This window comes from Ambystoma mexicanum, chromosome 4p (assembly GCF_040938575.1).
Source record: "Ambystoma mexicanum isolate Mex_15411 chromosome 4p, UKY_AmexF1_1, whole genome shotgun sequence".
NCBI classification, from domain to species: domain Eukaryota; kingdom Metazoa; phylum Chordata; class Amphibia; order Caudata; family Ambystomatidae; genus Ambystoma; species Ambystoma mexicanum.
The window spans coordinates 338,698,016-338,714,026 of record NC_090927.1 but is presented as its reverse complement, the minus strand read 5'-3'; the positions used below and the strand labels follow the sequence as shown (position 1 = coordinate 338,714,026).

Here is a 16,011-nt window from a genome sequence, read left to right as displayed (position 1 = left end):
TGGCATGTGTTCATGGCATCTCAACTTCTATAGGAGTCGCTGACAGTTTCGATAAGGTGGCAAAATATCAGGAGTATGCGCTTCCTCGGGTCCCTAATGAGTGCCTCATCGGTTGTGTGGTAAGTGCGATGTTGCTACGTGTGGACTGTAGAGCTTTGAATAAAGCAATTCAGTTTTTGTGCTGTAAATCCTCTCCAAACTAATGCTAATTGTCCCCATGCCAACCAGTGCGTGGGACAAACCTCGACTTTCAACTTTCATTACGTGTTATCCTTCGTCTCAGGTTCTCTGGTGTCAGCTTCAGGAGTGTTTCATGCTCTGTAAATATGTCTGAGTAATACATGAAAGCTTCAACATCTATACAAAATGCAGCACCTGGTTGACTTATTGAAGTCCAGTTGCGACATCCGTTATCACATTCAATACAAAAATGACATCACCTGACATCTGGGATAACTTATGACAGCTGTACTGGGACTACACAATGCTTGTTGCCACAGTAACGACAAGGGCTCGCGTTGAGGGGGCACGATGGTGGACGGAGTCCCCCCACTTTTTTCAGAAGTACAGAGGAGTTGATAGGGGAGGCTGAGTGGGCTATTGTTCTGGGTCTTTTGGTTGTAGCCCTGGATAAAAGCTCAGGGGCTACAACCAAAAGGCTAGCTAGCCACGAGTCCCGACAGTCCCAACATTAGCATAGCCCCAGATCTTTTCCTGACCTAGCAGCACCACTGCAGAAGCCCCCGCCCACTTTTTTCAGAGGGCACCTTTATATGCTAATTTCTGGTGAGGTCACATTCAATTGGTATGCTAATGGGTCCCCTCACTTTTTTTTTAGGACTTGACCCCTAGTTAGCACACAGACCGAAAAGCAATTCCGAGAAGACAATTCCAGGCGTGAAAATGCTACAGAAATAAATGGTTGTCAACTTTGTCAGATTATTTTCTTCTAAACAAATGTTCTCAGACAAGTCATTAGTTCATCAGAAAATAGAGAGAAGGACTGGGTCTGCATGGCCCAGGTGACTTGCCATATCCTTCTAACGTCGGGTGGGGAGTGCTTCAACCCACATTGTGAATTGTATGTATGTTTTAGGTATTTGCTGATGACCAGCAGAGAACACTTTGTTGGAACCATTTCACAATCAGAAATATGTGTTCATGTTATAGCCCTGAATTATCAAGGAACATTGGCCAGATTGGAAGTTCATTAATGCCAATAGGCAATAGCTTTCTCCATCAGCGGCTTCCGTTTACACTGACTTTCATGCTAAAAGATGGTGTTTTCTTACCATAGGTGAAGACCGTCCTCTGTGAAGCGGATATTTTGCAGACTGCTGCCGAGGTGTCCAGCTGAAGCATGACGCTACTGGGGGAATGCTGCAGCCGGAGCTCTGCCTTGCCTTCAGTCAGTAGGCGAGGAATGACGACCACCCCTTCCACCACGGCCTCCCGCCTGCCATCGTATCTGCAAGAATCCAGACCAGAAAGCTTAGGTTATGCAGTGAGAATGGATCACTGTGGTCCCTTATTTTGCTGATCAAAGTATGCCAATGAAGGCAGCTATTCCACGGATGCTGTAGAATGCTTGGTACTGCACCCTACCTGAACAGCGCCAAATGTTAACAAAAAGTTATGGACCCAGTGAGGGAGTTATCATCACAAGGGTAACTGTTGAACAGGCATGCTTTGGTAAAACAGTTGCCATCAGTGGAGTGAATCGCCGGAGGTTGGCCTATAGAAGAGGTGGGGAATGGGATTGGGCAGTGAGAGGGAACAAGACTGGTATGAGTGCAAAAGGCCTGACACAGCCCTCAGGACTAGGGTCTCAGTCTTGAGGAGAATCCATGGTTGGAACTGGGAAAGGAATGTCCGTGCAACCTGGATGAAGCATCGGACTGAAAAGGGCGGTGGTGACGATCACACCGAAGACAAATAACAAAGTCAACCTTGGTTGACAGCATAAACTGAAAGGTGGTGCTATGAACCGGCCATCTGTGGGAACGGAATCTAGTGGTGTCACTCTTCGATCCATAGGGGAGAATCCAGTCAGTAGGGATGCGTCATCTTATATATCAATAAGGAGGAGCAAACAATAAAATTCACATGATCCCAAGGGTTACCTTATACGCCCAGTGAGGGCGATTTCAGGGACCTTCTGGTTATTAACATCCAAGATAATGGCGTAGTTCTTTTTTCCACGGCTGGATTCATCATTAACTCTGAGGCCGACGCCAAGGTCTACATCAAACTTCGGGATCTGCACATCGCTGGACAGGGTGACTTTGTTTCTGTTGTACTTGAGGGTGAGTGTGGCTTCACATGGCTCTGACCCTGAGGAAGAAAGATCAACAGAATGAGATTCTGCTTAAGGTCCATAGGGCAGAGGGGTGCCATCTTGGACTCGAAAACCAATTTACAAGGATGCACATTGACTTGGGTCCACTGATCTTCCACATGGTGGATCTTCACTGTCATAACAATGACCCCACTATTGATCCAGCCTCACCCCCTCCTGAATGTACTGAAGCATTCATCTGATCGTCCTTTACCAGTTCTGTTTAAGGCACCAGGTGGGGAAAAGCCTCACGTGTGAACAATAGTGGGGGCCAGTCAGAGTGAAAACATTAGGATGGAACCGTGAACTTTGCTTTGCCAGGAACATACAGTGAAGAACCCACAATACATCTTACTGGGACCCTATTACAATAAAGTACATGTCGCAAGAGGGCGGGGGGTGGGGAGTCAATGAAATATGCTATTTATTTGCATCCGAACTTTTGTAACTCACTAGGGGCCTGATTTCCACACATGACTTAACACAGGAAAACATTTTTGTATATTGGGCCCTAAGTGCCGATGACAAGCAACGGCAGTCACAACTCACATTAGGCAGAACAATTCTTTGCCTATCACAATGCTTTAACATATTCCTTGATAACAGCTCCAACAAACAATAGCAATAGCTATTGGATAACGTCAGGGGCAAAGACAGCAGACTCATAGAAAATGATAATATGTGGCACCATACTCGACAGGAAAAAGGTAAAGGGTACTGGCTACTAACTAAAGTCCAAGGGCCTGATTCCCAGAAGTGTTTTATAATGGCAGAATCCCACTGGAAAACGCTGTGTGAAGCAGGCAGCAAGTGTCTATAACAACATATTAGATGGGTTGGCGTATCCTGACCAACACAGACACAGCGCTGAGGACAATAGGATGGGAACAGTCAGGCAGTCTCATATGTGGGCAGGATATAGGGTAGGATTATGGTGTTCTTATGTGAGAATTATGGTCAAAGAAGAGAAAAAGAGAAATTGAGTGAGCGATAGAAGGAGGAAGTGAGAGAGAGAGAGAAAAAGAGAGAGAGAGAGATGAGAAAGAGGGACAGAGAGGGAGAGAAAGAGAGAGAGAGAGGGTGGGGGAGAAAGAGAGAGAGTGAGAGAGAGAGAGAAGGAGACAGAGAGGGAGAGAGAGAGAGAGAGAGAGAGAGTCAGAGGCACCAAGAAATAGTTTGTGTGCGAGAGAGGGAGAGACTGTGGTGTTGCACAGACAGGTGCATTGCCCACAGTCAAAAGAACAACACTTCAGTATGGTAAATACTTTCAATTGTGAGCATCTCAGCTTGTCTGAAAATGTGTACTTCTCTTCATTTTAATTGTGGAACATTGACTCAAGCTTGTACGGAGTTTGCAAGTCAAAGGGCATTGAAAACCTCGCTCTAATGTATATGCCCAGATCTTGAACAATTGATTTGTTGACAAAATCTTCAATTTTATGAAATGAGAAATCACAGACTTCCTAATGTCTGTGTGCAACATAAAAGCGGTCATACACAACAGTGTGCGATAAGTTCGTCTAAATGCAAGGAGTTAACACAATTTCGCGTTATTCATCTATTTAGTATTTGTAAAGAACATGTTCGCCAAAGGAGTCTTGATGGTAGGAAAATGTGACGGCCAAGGGAACAGGTATCTGAGATTGAGACGAAAAAGGGCTGTGCCACAGAGCTTAGTTGGAATTAGCTTCCAAGGAGTCTGAGCTGTGACCGAGACAGGGCTGGCACCCAGGACTTAGTCTGGACCAGTGGCACAGGAAGGGGGTCACAATTAGAGAATCTGAGAGAGTTCGGCCCAGTTTGAATCAAAACCATGTATACAGGAAATGTTTGGGTAATAGAACACCTGCCAGTTTCATGAACCTTTACCTTCGGCTTGAGCAGTAAATTTCAGGGTATCAATCAAATCACCGCCATCTTTCTTCAGCTCATAGTTAGCAGTTGCTGTGTATTCTTTGACTTCAAGTGTGGGTTGGATCTCCAGCTCAAATCTGAAAAATGATCACACAGTATATCTTTATGCTATGCACTAACCTATTATACAGATACACATTAAAAGGAAAGTCCTCTTCTCTCAACCTCCCTGTCACCTGCCAGGCTTTAGGAGACAATCAGGACAGCATACCGCTTAGCCATACACAAAAGTAAAGGGAACTTTAATTAGAGGAGTCCAAAATATACACTAGACGCTATAGCGTTGTAGAACCTTTTTGTTAGTATCAACAAAACCTCAATTCAATGTTTGATACAGAGTTGCAGGACACACAACCCTAGAAAAACAACACTATGGCCTATCCAATGACACTCAAGATTTGCACACTTGTTGAGTCATGGCTAACATTTTGCACGTATGAAAAATCTGTTATATTAAATTTCTGCCCATAATTTTCCAAAAAACGTATACTTCAAAAAAGCGACATTAAAAAAAATGAAATGTGAATTTATTTTTACTACAAATATATTTTTTCTTTATAAAATATACTTGTTTAGAAAAAAAATCCCGATTTGCAGTGTTTTCATAGCAATATACTGGTAATTCTAAAGAAGCAGCTCACATATTTCTTTTAAATGATGTTAAATTAAATATCTTAAAAGTTGATTAGTATTTATTGTCACTTCCTGATTAACGGAAAAAACTTCACCTTTTACCTACAAGTAAATATTTTGATGAAAAGTGACCAACATTCAAACATTGCATGTTTCTTTGTCAGACATTCTCAGTAGGAAGGCTCCTTACTGCAGCCTGAAATTGACAAAGATTCAATATTTTTCAAATGTCTACTTCTCATAAAAGTCAACACCCAGGTGCACAGTCTCCACGGAAGAATATACTGCTTACAATACATCTGTCTAGGAAACATTGACTTACTTCGTCTCCCCGGTCAGGGGGTAGTAAGGCGCTGCGTCGATGGAGCTGGCGTTGGAGTAGGCAACGTTGGTGCAGAACTTCAGACCTGGAAAGAAAGGCTTGCAAGAAGACCATGACTCCCTGTTCTCAATGATGGATGGCATTGCTTCTGTCTTTGAGGTGGAAACCAAATGGAGCTTGTTACTGCAAAAGGAAATCACCCACATTTAGTTTCAAGGAAGGGATTTAAAGAACCCTCATGCTATCACTGCATGCTATTGCATGAATGCCATCATTGACACATATGGCAACCTTGGACCTGCCCTAACCATCGTTCAGAGTGAAGCAGGTAGTGCGGGTGCTAGGAGTACCCTGCAGATTGGCGCTACCACTGTGTACTGAGGTGCTTTAATGAAAAAGTTCACATCAATTTTGCTTCTAGTCAGAATATCAACCTACGTTTCACAAACTCTCCCGGTCCTGTCCACCTAATGCCCCAAACGAAAATGCTGCCGGAACACACACTTTCTAAGAGGCTTTGCATTGAAAGTCAAACATCAGAGCCTACTGAATCAGCACCACAGGCGAGACGCTGGAATTGCTGGAATACGATGGGCAGACTCCGGAGGAATAAGGCACAGAGGCCCAGCCAGAAACAAAGTTTAAATCGTGTGAAGCCGCAAAGGAGACTAAATGGAGCATCACGTTCAACAATTTGCAGGGAGGAAAAACAGATGTATATTATTGCGATACCTTAAATAAACATTAGGCACTGCAATCATATAATATATATATTTTTTTCACTGAACAAACTTTAGTTAAGGGACAGTTAGGGTGATAAGATTTTACACAACAAAACACTTGAAATTCAGCGGATGTGGACAGTGATGACTATCTTAACTCAATGTCCCCCAAGTGATGACCCCTATGAATTAATGATGTGCTATTTATATACCACTTACACCTAAGCACTTTACATAGACCACATATATATACAATATCACCCAACTGGAGTTGGTACTCATTTATTGACCTCAGAAGGATGAATGGCTGAGTTGGCCTTGCCAGGATTTGAACCTGTGACCTGCAGATCACACACAGATTGCAGCAGCAAGCGTTCAACCCACTGAGTAATCTTGTCAACCTCTAATTTTGTTTGTCATTGTGAATCCCATATGCTATGTATGTGCTCATGGGCTTTGCAACAGGGGGTGGGGGAATACAGAGTTAAGATGAGTATCACTTCCCACATCTGCTGAATTTCAAGGGTTTTGTTGCGTTAATCTGATCACCTTGCTCCATTAGGTTTCAGAAGCGCCCACTAGCCATGCCTTCGTCCGTGGCCACAGTACCTGTTCCACCTATCGGTTGCCTTAGGGCCCACTAGCCGTAGCCTTCGGCCCTGCCCACTGTACATGTTGCACAGATTCAATTCTTTGGGTCTCACTAGCAGTGGCCACTGTACATGTTGCAGCAACAAGTTCTTTTGGGCCCACTAGGTATAACATGTAGTGTTACCGTTAGGTAAATAAAAATGTTGGCTTTTCATTTCTGAAAACATCTCTGCTGCAAAGCATCATGGAAGATATAGCTATATTTTTTGGGAAGGTGCACCCCGCTCCCCTACAAATATTTTTTTTTAAACTACTAGACAGAATAACCCCAAACCTGTCCCGGAAATTGAGTCAACGCTTCATGCCCTAGTTCCTTCTTATTTGGTCCAATTCCCTGCAGCGGTTTTTGCGGTTCAGCTTGATAAACTCTGGACTTTTTCTCTATCTGAAAATGAATGGGAGTAGGCAGAAAACAACGTCTTTTTGCTTCCTTAATCCTTTTAATTGTTTAATGAATATTTTCCATAATTACCAATCTGGGCGAGCGGGGGTGTGACAAACATTTTTTGGGGAAATATCAGCCAGATCCGTTATGCAAGTCAAAAGTTATCAGCAATAGATTTTTGGATTTCCTACGGCTCATGTCACTCACCTTAACTAAAGTGAGGTGACCGCCACACTGTAACATATATATATATATATATATATATATATATATATATATATATATATATATATATATATATATATATATTATAATATACATATTCAGTGAAGAAACTTTAGTTAAGTGGCAGTTAAGGTTAAACAATTCAACACAAATAAAACCTGAAATTCAGCAGTTGTTGGAAGCAATACCAACTCGCTTTCTCCCACTTAATATCATACATGTTATTTCTGATGGCATTGGTGATGCCATCTCTGCTGTCATCAATGTGCTCATGGCCTGCACAACAGGGGAGTCCGAGTTAAGGTTGATTTGGCTTGCAACACCTGCCAAATTTCATGGGTTTTGTTGCTTTGAATGGTTTCACTTTATCATTCTCTTAACATTTTCCACTGAATTTCAAGATTTTTCTTATGTTACACTCTACCCCACCTACAGTAGCCAATTACCATGGCCCTCAGTTCACGTTATGCCAATTAGCATAAAAGACTGTGGCGCACAGTCCATGGCCTTTGGCCATAGCCAGTGTCTGTAGCCAATGTCCTCTTCGGTAGTAAATAGCCATCGCCAACTGGCCTTGGTCTTTGGCAACTTTGCAACAATTAGGGTACATTGCTGCTGCCCAGTGGCCACCCTGCAACAGTTAATGTAAATGACTGTGGCCTACTACCTCCACTGGCGGTAACTGACCTATGCATTGAGGTTATAGTCCATGATATTCTAACTTAGACCCACTTACAATGCACTGACACTTACTAAAGGTAAAATACCATATGTTTTGCACATATAGACCTACCTGAAGCTGAAAAGTTGCGTCGGTCTCTTTGGAGATGGAATGGAAAACTTGATCTGCCCCTCCTTGACGGCCAAGCTGACACTGACTCCGGACTCATGGAACATGTTAGTGTTCATCTGAACCCCATTTCTAGCGAATGAGGGGATGTGTACTCCCACGTGGGTGACGAACTCCACCGCCACTGCCGGTTTTACCGATACTTCAGCCTGCATCTGTGAGGAATAGACGTGTTTCAGTGATACTAAATTTGATGAATATCTTGTCTTTCATATGTTATCAAAACCCTAATGGAGACATGCAAGAACGATGTATTCTTGTTTTTAGGGTACCCAACTTTCTTCAGCAATTCCCACAGAACGCTTTCACACCATGGGAGGTTTTTATTCCACGTCCATATTTCATTTTAGGGACTCTTGTGTACGAGTAAAATCTCTTTGAACATCTATGAAGATGGAAGAGGGGCTGAAAAAGAGGTGACTTATCAAAGCCAACATAAGCCAAACTATAAAGCGCTGGCCTCCGATAGCCAACTATTCAGGTTAGCTGATTCAACAGCAATGCAGGATAGGAACCGGTGCCTTCACTCAGCTGACACACTACAGACGTACTCCCACTCTCCATTCATCTAACGCAAACTCTGCATCATGAAGAAGGGAGATCTAGAAAAACATGTCACAATTCCGAGAACGAAGGTCTAGAAGAATATGTCTCAATGGAAGAATGTGTTTGCAAAGAAATAACTTTCTCGAATACCTCCCACCACTGATATCCAACCCGTGGATGATGCAAGAAATTGACATATGGAACAGATTAACATCTGGAGAAACCACCAGATGGACGGTGGCCATCGTGAACTTAATCGAACTAGCATTTCGCCAGATCAATGAGGCAACGTCCTCACCAACGCCCCCATAGGAAGGCGAACCTGTCCAGTGGATGAAGGTGAAGAAGGAATTGTCTGACCACCGTAGAGATATCGGTGGATTCGGGATGAAGGTCTGAGCGAAATCTAGCATCGGAGTAACCAAGCTCGATTGAAAGTTTGATCAAATTCAGGTGTTCCCTGAATAAAGCTCAATAAAAAAATAAAATTAAAAAAATGAACTTTCTCGAATGCCTTAATATGGATTTCTGCCATTTAGAAACAGGTCCAATTTGATCACATTGCAATGGCACTCGGATATATTCAGTGGCTGCTATTACAGGTAAGACTGCCATAGAGGCTGACATCTTTCATGGGATAAGCTCTCTTATTTCCTGGGTATTTAGCAAATAATCTTAAAAACGGATGCTAAAATGGGATTACTGAGCAGAGAATATGTGCACATGGAAACCTCGATATTGGCCAATCAGAGTATAGCACAAGCTTTTTCCTTCATGTGCTCTTTTAATTTGGAATGATTAACTAATGAGATAGGGAAAAGTTCCAGATGTTTCCAATCAGAAAATAAATTGAAGTTACTTATTTTTCTTGCAGTACTAAATAAATAATTGTTGCTTTACGTGGATATAAATACTTGATTATTAGTTTTATGATGCGCAGATGCACTATGTGCTTTTTTCGTGCCTCACAAAAAGAATTAATTAAATACTAAAATTGTAGTTTCACAAATCAGTGAGCTCCTTCATTATTATGTATGTTCGTCCTGAATCCCCTTAAGGAATCATTGTAGGCTCCGCCCACTCCATCACAACATTACCCAACAGACACTTCTCAACAACGCATGCATCGAAAAGACCTACGTTTTTGGTCTGAATCTTCATTCCAGCCTTTGCTCCGGGAGTAACGATGCCAGACAGGGAGACCTGAAGCTGGAACCCGGCACCCGTTGGTAGATCAAAATCGTTGTCCATGAAAATGTAGTGAAGAAACATGTCACTGTCTGTACCTCTGGATAAAGCCTGTGCGATCTGTTGGGAATTCAAAAGAGCACACCAATGAATTGCCGAATACCATAATGCAAATCGGAATTCATTCGGTCCTTCAAACTATTATTGGGGAAAAACAGCATGTTTCTTACTACTATGGAGTGATCGAGAATGGAGTCTTCTACAAAGAAATATTTCGAAAGGTGGTCATCATTTTAAAAATGTATCACCCTTATGGAACGTGCAAGGGCAAAGGAAAGCATGGTCACAGAATTTGTGACATAGGGGGTCATTACGAGTATGATGGTAGCCATGGTTCTATTAGCGCCATGGCTACCCCCATACAGCATACCGGGTCCGGGTTCCTTGAATGGGGAAATACCGGGACGTTCCAACCTTGGAGGACCCAGTATTTCCCCATTCAGGGAACCCATCCCCATTCCTATTCCAGCCCCCATAGGGCTCAATGGGGATGGGGAGGGACCTAACAACGGGCCTGTTAATAATGGGCCCGTTATTAGCTCCCTGGTCCTTTAGCGGCTCCCACTAAAGGCACCTGGTAAAACCAGCCGCCCTTAGCGGGACCCGCTAAAGGACCTCGTAATGCGGCGGTAAGGGGTTAACGGCACCGGCACCCTTACCGGCAGCGTTAACCCCTTACCGCCAACCTCGGAATGAGGCCCATTGTATTGGTGTCAGTAATGGGAAAGTGTGGCGGTCTGTATTAGAGTAAGGACCCGAAATGCATACTCAGTACATCCATTACACTGAAAAACCTATTAGGTCTCTAGTGGCACCTGACATTTAAACATTTCTTTGCCTTTCAAATTCTTGCCCACTTCCAGTATTGTATATTCTTGCTCACTGAATAAAACCTGGCTTCAACAATATACATTCCTGACCGCTAACAATCACTATTTTTCCCTCTATGTTGGATTCTTGGCATTCAATGAAATCAGGGTTACTTATTTTCCTCTTCTGATGTTGAGGAGTGATAATGTAACCCTTCCCCCATCTCGTGAGCATTGGAATGATATGATTGATGGGAGGAGGGATTTTGAATTATCAAGGAGTCACAGGTTTTTTTCCGCACAGCAGACCACCTTGGGTGAGTGCTGACCAGTGATGTTTGTGTCTGGAAGATACACATAACTCAACCCTGTTTCCATCGTCCATTACATACCTGTCCTGGAAGATCATGTGATGCATGGAGACTCTTCAAGAGCATGTTTCCGAGTACTTTAAAATCGTTGAGCTTCATGTAGCCTAACTCCTGTCCTAAGATTCGCAGATAGGCCTTGGCTTCCGGTGACTCACTCGCTCTCACTTCCTTTATTAGCTTTTCAATATTAAGGATCATCCCTCTTGCGAAATCCTGAAAAATGAGACCAAAAAAGGGAATGATGTAGACATAAATTGTGCTGCAAGAGCCTCTACTGATGCCCCATGGTTCATAGACATAATTTCGAATACAAAATATTAGAAAGTCAAAAAGTCGAAAAAAAAACATCTAAAAAAAAAATGTCGAATTTTTTTTAATGACGTTTTTTTTTTTAAATGGGGTGGTTCCCCCCCAACCCCCCTTTTTTATTTTTACCTATTTTTTTCACAGAAACTAAAGCCAAAAAAAAATATCGAAAAAAAAAACAATTCGACATTTTTTTTTCGACATTTTTGATTCGACTTTTTTTACTTTCGAAATTATGTTTTCGAAATTATGACTGGACACCATGCCCCATACACAGTACACATGGAGATGGTGACTGGTGGTGTCCTACAGACCCTTTCGAAGAAGTCCCGCTGAAAACAATGAACACATCTATATATGCTATTCATCCTATGAAAAACAATGGTAGGATCTCTGCCCTCCATCTCATCAGAAACAGTGCATGGATTCCAGCTGAAGAGCGCGCAAAATCCGGCTGCGGGATTTATACAGTTCATTTCAATGACAGTAACTAACACAGTTGTACTGTTTTTTCAATGTATCATTTAGATGAAAGAAACAACACCTAATTCATTTACAATACTTTGTATACCTGTATCAATATGATGGACATGTTCATTAACATTGAATTATTAATAAACCCTGTGAACGCACTCTGCCCCATATCACTTTTGATAACCTCACTTTTGCAGCGCACTGTCCCTTCCACCGTGTCACACGGTCTCAGCAGTGGCACATGTTCCACACTAACTGGAAATGATAACTAATCCTATTTGGTGCCGTGGTAATAAATGCTATTTGCATTTTTTTTGCCTTTGTTCACCACTCCCCACTTCTCCCCCCATCCCTTACACTTTCCCTTTTCCCTCTCACATGTACTTGCGCATTCTCAATGTCACTGGGCCTAGTAAGATCGCTGTTTTGTTCTCTCCTGTTCCCCTCCCTTGCCTCGTCGCCCTCCGAAACACATGTGTATGAGCGCAATACAAATAAAATATCAATATCAATATTTTGTTAGAACAAGTCCTCCCTATAACCATCTAGCGAATGTCTGCAACTCCTACTTAAGCTTAAGCAAATTGCTCTGCTGCTTCCGATGCTAGGTTTGTGCACCGTAAGTAGCCAGAATAAAAAATTATATCACATATGAGCTTAGCAGTGCCTACTATCAGACAATATATGTAGCTAAATACCATGGTAATCCTACCTGGTTTTGGTTATTGTCTTTGGAGACTCCAAACCACTTAAAGAGGATCGCAGAGAGTTTTTCTGGTACTTTGCCATCGACCCAGTACAAGGCCTTCATGCCGCTGTCGGGGAAGAACCCGTTCTCTCCAAACAATGCATCCATTGTTGGCTCAAAGCCTTTTCCATCAAAGCCAAGCTACATGTGGAAGGATAGAAGGAAAGCACACTTCAAAAAATAGAATCAGAATAGCAGAAGACCTTAGCACACTTGAATGTGATAAAAGAAAAAATGCTGAAAAAAATGCTGATATCTCCATTGCCCACTTAGGTACTTTGTGAACTTGAGCAAATGGTTAATTTAAAACGTACATTACAAGTTCTTGCAAGTGAGGTCATCATTCATTGAATAGTCTAGAAATAATATAGACCTAGAGTGAAAATATTTCCAAATGAAGAACGGCAATGCACGCACCTCAAACATGTCATGTGAGTGTCCAAAGACATTCAGCGTGGTCTGAAGCATGGCTTCCTCAGGCATGTAGCCAACACCGTCAAAGATCAGATTCCCTTCCACTTTCGCAGCCACTGCATCATCCAGGCCTGGGATGGTAACACTCTTGGAGAACTGATAGTTTTGGGAGAACTTCCGGAAATCCATGGCTGTTGGAACTTCAGATCCCTTGAGAGCCTCCAGAACTTTGGCTTTAAGTCTAAGTGAAAGAGACAACAGTATTTCCATCAGTCCAATGCGGTGGTCACAGAGGAAAATATTCAGGACAAACTAGCGTTAACCCGCATTCCATGCTGGAGATGCCACCATGAGTCTCCCATGTGGACCATCCCCGACCCAGGCAGGGTCCGCCCTTCCCTCCCTAACCTTGTTGCCCTGCCTATATCTCCTCCCATCATATCCTTCTAATGTTACCCTTCATATTCTATCCTTCTGAATGTGTCCACATTATTGTAACCTACTACTGTATCCAATTCTTATACTATACAGTGCTCCAGGTTCATGCTAAATAAAACTCAGTATGTATGTACATGTAATACATGTATGCCGGAGCCACCGATGAGGTTGGCATAGTCTTTTTCAACTTCACTAGGCTCAACTCTGACTCTGCCAAGTGCAAGGCTCACATTCAGGCGCTGAGTGATCAAGCATTGAACACTTAATGGTAATAGTCTGGAGCTGGGCACCTTGTGCTCCCCAAATCCTATCAAGTAAGTGGTTGGTGGTTGGTGTGCCGCCTGACTTCTATCAGCTAGTGTCAGAGAGGTTCTCGTACTAGCTGAAAGCTAACGTGTTGGTGTTGGTTGACTCAGCTGTAGTCACTGAATGCTGACATTCTAATGGTGAGTGGTGTTGGCACGCTGCAGACTGCTTACATTCTGCGGTTGGCCAATGTAGCCCACTGAATGCTATATGTCAGGTTCTGGTAGAGGCCAACAATACCATGCTGAAAGTGCAGTCGTAGTCACTAAATTCTAATGTTCTGGTGCTAGATGATCTGTAGGCCTGCCCCCTGATTACTAATAGTCCAGTGCCCAGGTTGTAGTCCTTCTTGCTGAATGCTTACATTATAATGCTGGGTGCTGGAGATGTACCCAGGAATGCTAACTCTGGGTGAAGTAGCTGTGCTGCATGCTAAAATCTGGAGCTGTGATATCTTGCTGTGCTCACCAAATGCGACCGATAGTGTCATTGAACTCTTTAACAGATAGTGTAACATTCTGCTACTTGATGATGTAGCCTTGTTCCATGATTTCCAACAGTCTGGGTCTGTGGATGAAGCCAAAGCCACTGATTGCTAGCGTTTTGGAGCTTAAGGTAGGGTTACACTCTCCGCATGCTAGGATTCATGAACCTGGTGCTGTAGCCCTGATTAATGAACAAATTAATTAATCTTTTGTAACGCGCTTAATACCGGAGACCAGTCTCTAAGCTCGAGGCCAGGATTCCAACCCATGTTTCTCTACGTTGTCTTGTTCCCAAGGCAAGCGCGTTGCCCCTGAGCTATCCTCCCAGCCGGGCCATCCCTCATTGCTAAGAGTCTGGGGCTCTGGAGGTGGCAGCACTCATTGATTGCTAACATTCTGCTGCTGGTGATAATAGCATGCATAATTGCCTGCTCACTGAGTGTCTTAGTTAACATCCTTATACTTACTCCTGGGCCTCTGGTGCCTCAGAGTTCAGGATGTTCGCAATGTGAGAAGCAACAAAGCTTTTCACTTGCTCACTCCTTTCCCTCTGAAGTGCTCTGGTGACTCTGAGGAGATCCGACGGAGCCGGGTTCTTCATCAGCATGAGATAAGCAGCCAGGCGCTTCTCCACAGGGCTGTTAGCATCCTGGAAGACCTGGACCATGGCAACCTGGGCCTGAAAAGAAAATCACCACAAATAAGTGTATTAGAATTGTTAATCTTGGCGATTTGGTGACAGCTCCCTCTAAGAACATTGACTACTTTCATTGCCCTACCTCCATCTCTGTCCATTGACAAGTCAATTCTAACATGTGCAAATATTTCCAATTTCACTGTTTCTAGTTAACATGCATTTCAAAGCGTATATGTATTGTTCATGTTGAATGGATTGAAAAATCTGCAAGGTATAATTAGGTTCCGCACATGGTTGTTGCAGTTATTGCTGAGAGGTATTTCTCAAAAACATGTTCCATCATATTTACCTCGTCAGTAATCGCCATCTTTCGGAAGGCCTGTATGGCAGCTTTCTGGACAGAGATGGATGTCTTCTGGCTCCTGACGCACTTGAGAAGCGCTGCCTTGATCTCTGGAGACGCGTCATCCAGGGCATTGCCCATGTTCCCAATTGCCTGTCAGCCAAAAGAGACACAGGTTAATCGGGTTCCGAGAAAAACACAGGCTATCCCAGGTACCCCTGCCCAGGGCTTGGGATGCATTCAGGAGACAGCCCGGAGAAGGACAAACGAGATCTACCTTCAGAGTTAGGTAAGTCTTATCTTCATCGCCAGAACACTCATTGTCAAGCAGGGAGACCATGAATTGGGCAACGTCTCTCACTTCCTGGGTCACTGTTTTCTCGTCTGCATAAAAGCTAATTGGATAATATGTTATTTAGTCAATGATCCAAACATTTTCTAAGCAGAAAATCACATCATTGATCAGATATAATAACCATGGCACATATCACTTTGATGCAGTGTGCTACCTCTAGAACCAACACTCCTGCCATCAAACAAACCAAATGACTAAGCGATGAGAAATCAATTCCACCAAAACGGTTCGATGATTTTGAGTTAATTGACATGCCACTTGGATCGCGATCAACTATGATTGTCTGAAGCAGCTTACTTTGATGTCAGTCTTTCAAGCTAGCATAATGCACACAGGTTAGGCTTGGTTGCGTATCAAAAGAGAAATCATAGAAAAGTGGACAAAGCGTCACTCAATTATGAGACTTGGGGAGTCTTTAGGAAAACTGTAAATAAAACACATAAGTCCTTCCACATTCAAGACAGTGAAAGTAGTGGTATGCCAGTTGGCGC

At 43.1% G+C, this 16,011-nt stretch overlaps 1 protein-coding gene across 1 annotated transcript in view; it reads right to left on the bottom strand.

Moving 5' to 3' along the window:
- Positions 1 to 16,011, bottom strand: part of APOB (apolipoprotein B) — a 57,553-nt gene that overhangs the window by 19,940 nt on the left and 21,602 nt on the right. Inside the window, exons 11-22 of the mRNA XM_069605884.1 lie at positions 15,443 to 15,560; positions 15,172 to 15,318; positions 14,653 to 14,864; positions 12,960 to 13,197; positions 12,507 to 12,683; positions 11,036 to 11,227; positions 9,727 to 9,894; positions 7,984 to 8,195; positions 5,208 to 5,390; positions 4,208 to 4,329; positions 2,124 to 2,334; positions 1,293 to 1,468 (exon numbers count right to left, since the gene is read on the bottom strand). Coding sequence (XP_069461985.1) covers positions 1,293 to 1,468; positions 2,124 to 2,334; positions 4,208 to 4,329; positions 5,208 to 5,390; positions 7,984 to 8,195; positions 9,727 to 9,894; positions 11,036 to 11,227; positions 12,507 to 12,683; positions 12,960 to 13,197; positions 14,653 to 14,864; positions 15,172 to 15,318; positions 15,443 to 15,560 — 2,156 coding nt within the window. The remainder of the gene's footprint in view (positions 1 to 1,292; positions 1,469 to 2,123; positions 2,335 to 4,207; positions 4,330 to 5,207; positions 5,391 to 7,983; positions 8,196 to 9,726; positions 9,895 to 11,035; positions 11,228 to 12,506; positions 12,684 to 12,959; positions 13,198 to 14,652; positions 14,865 to 15,171; positions 15,319 to 15,442; positions 15,561 to 16,011) is intronic.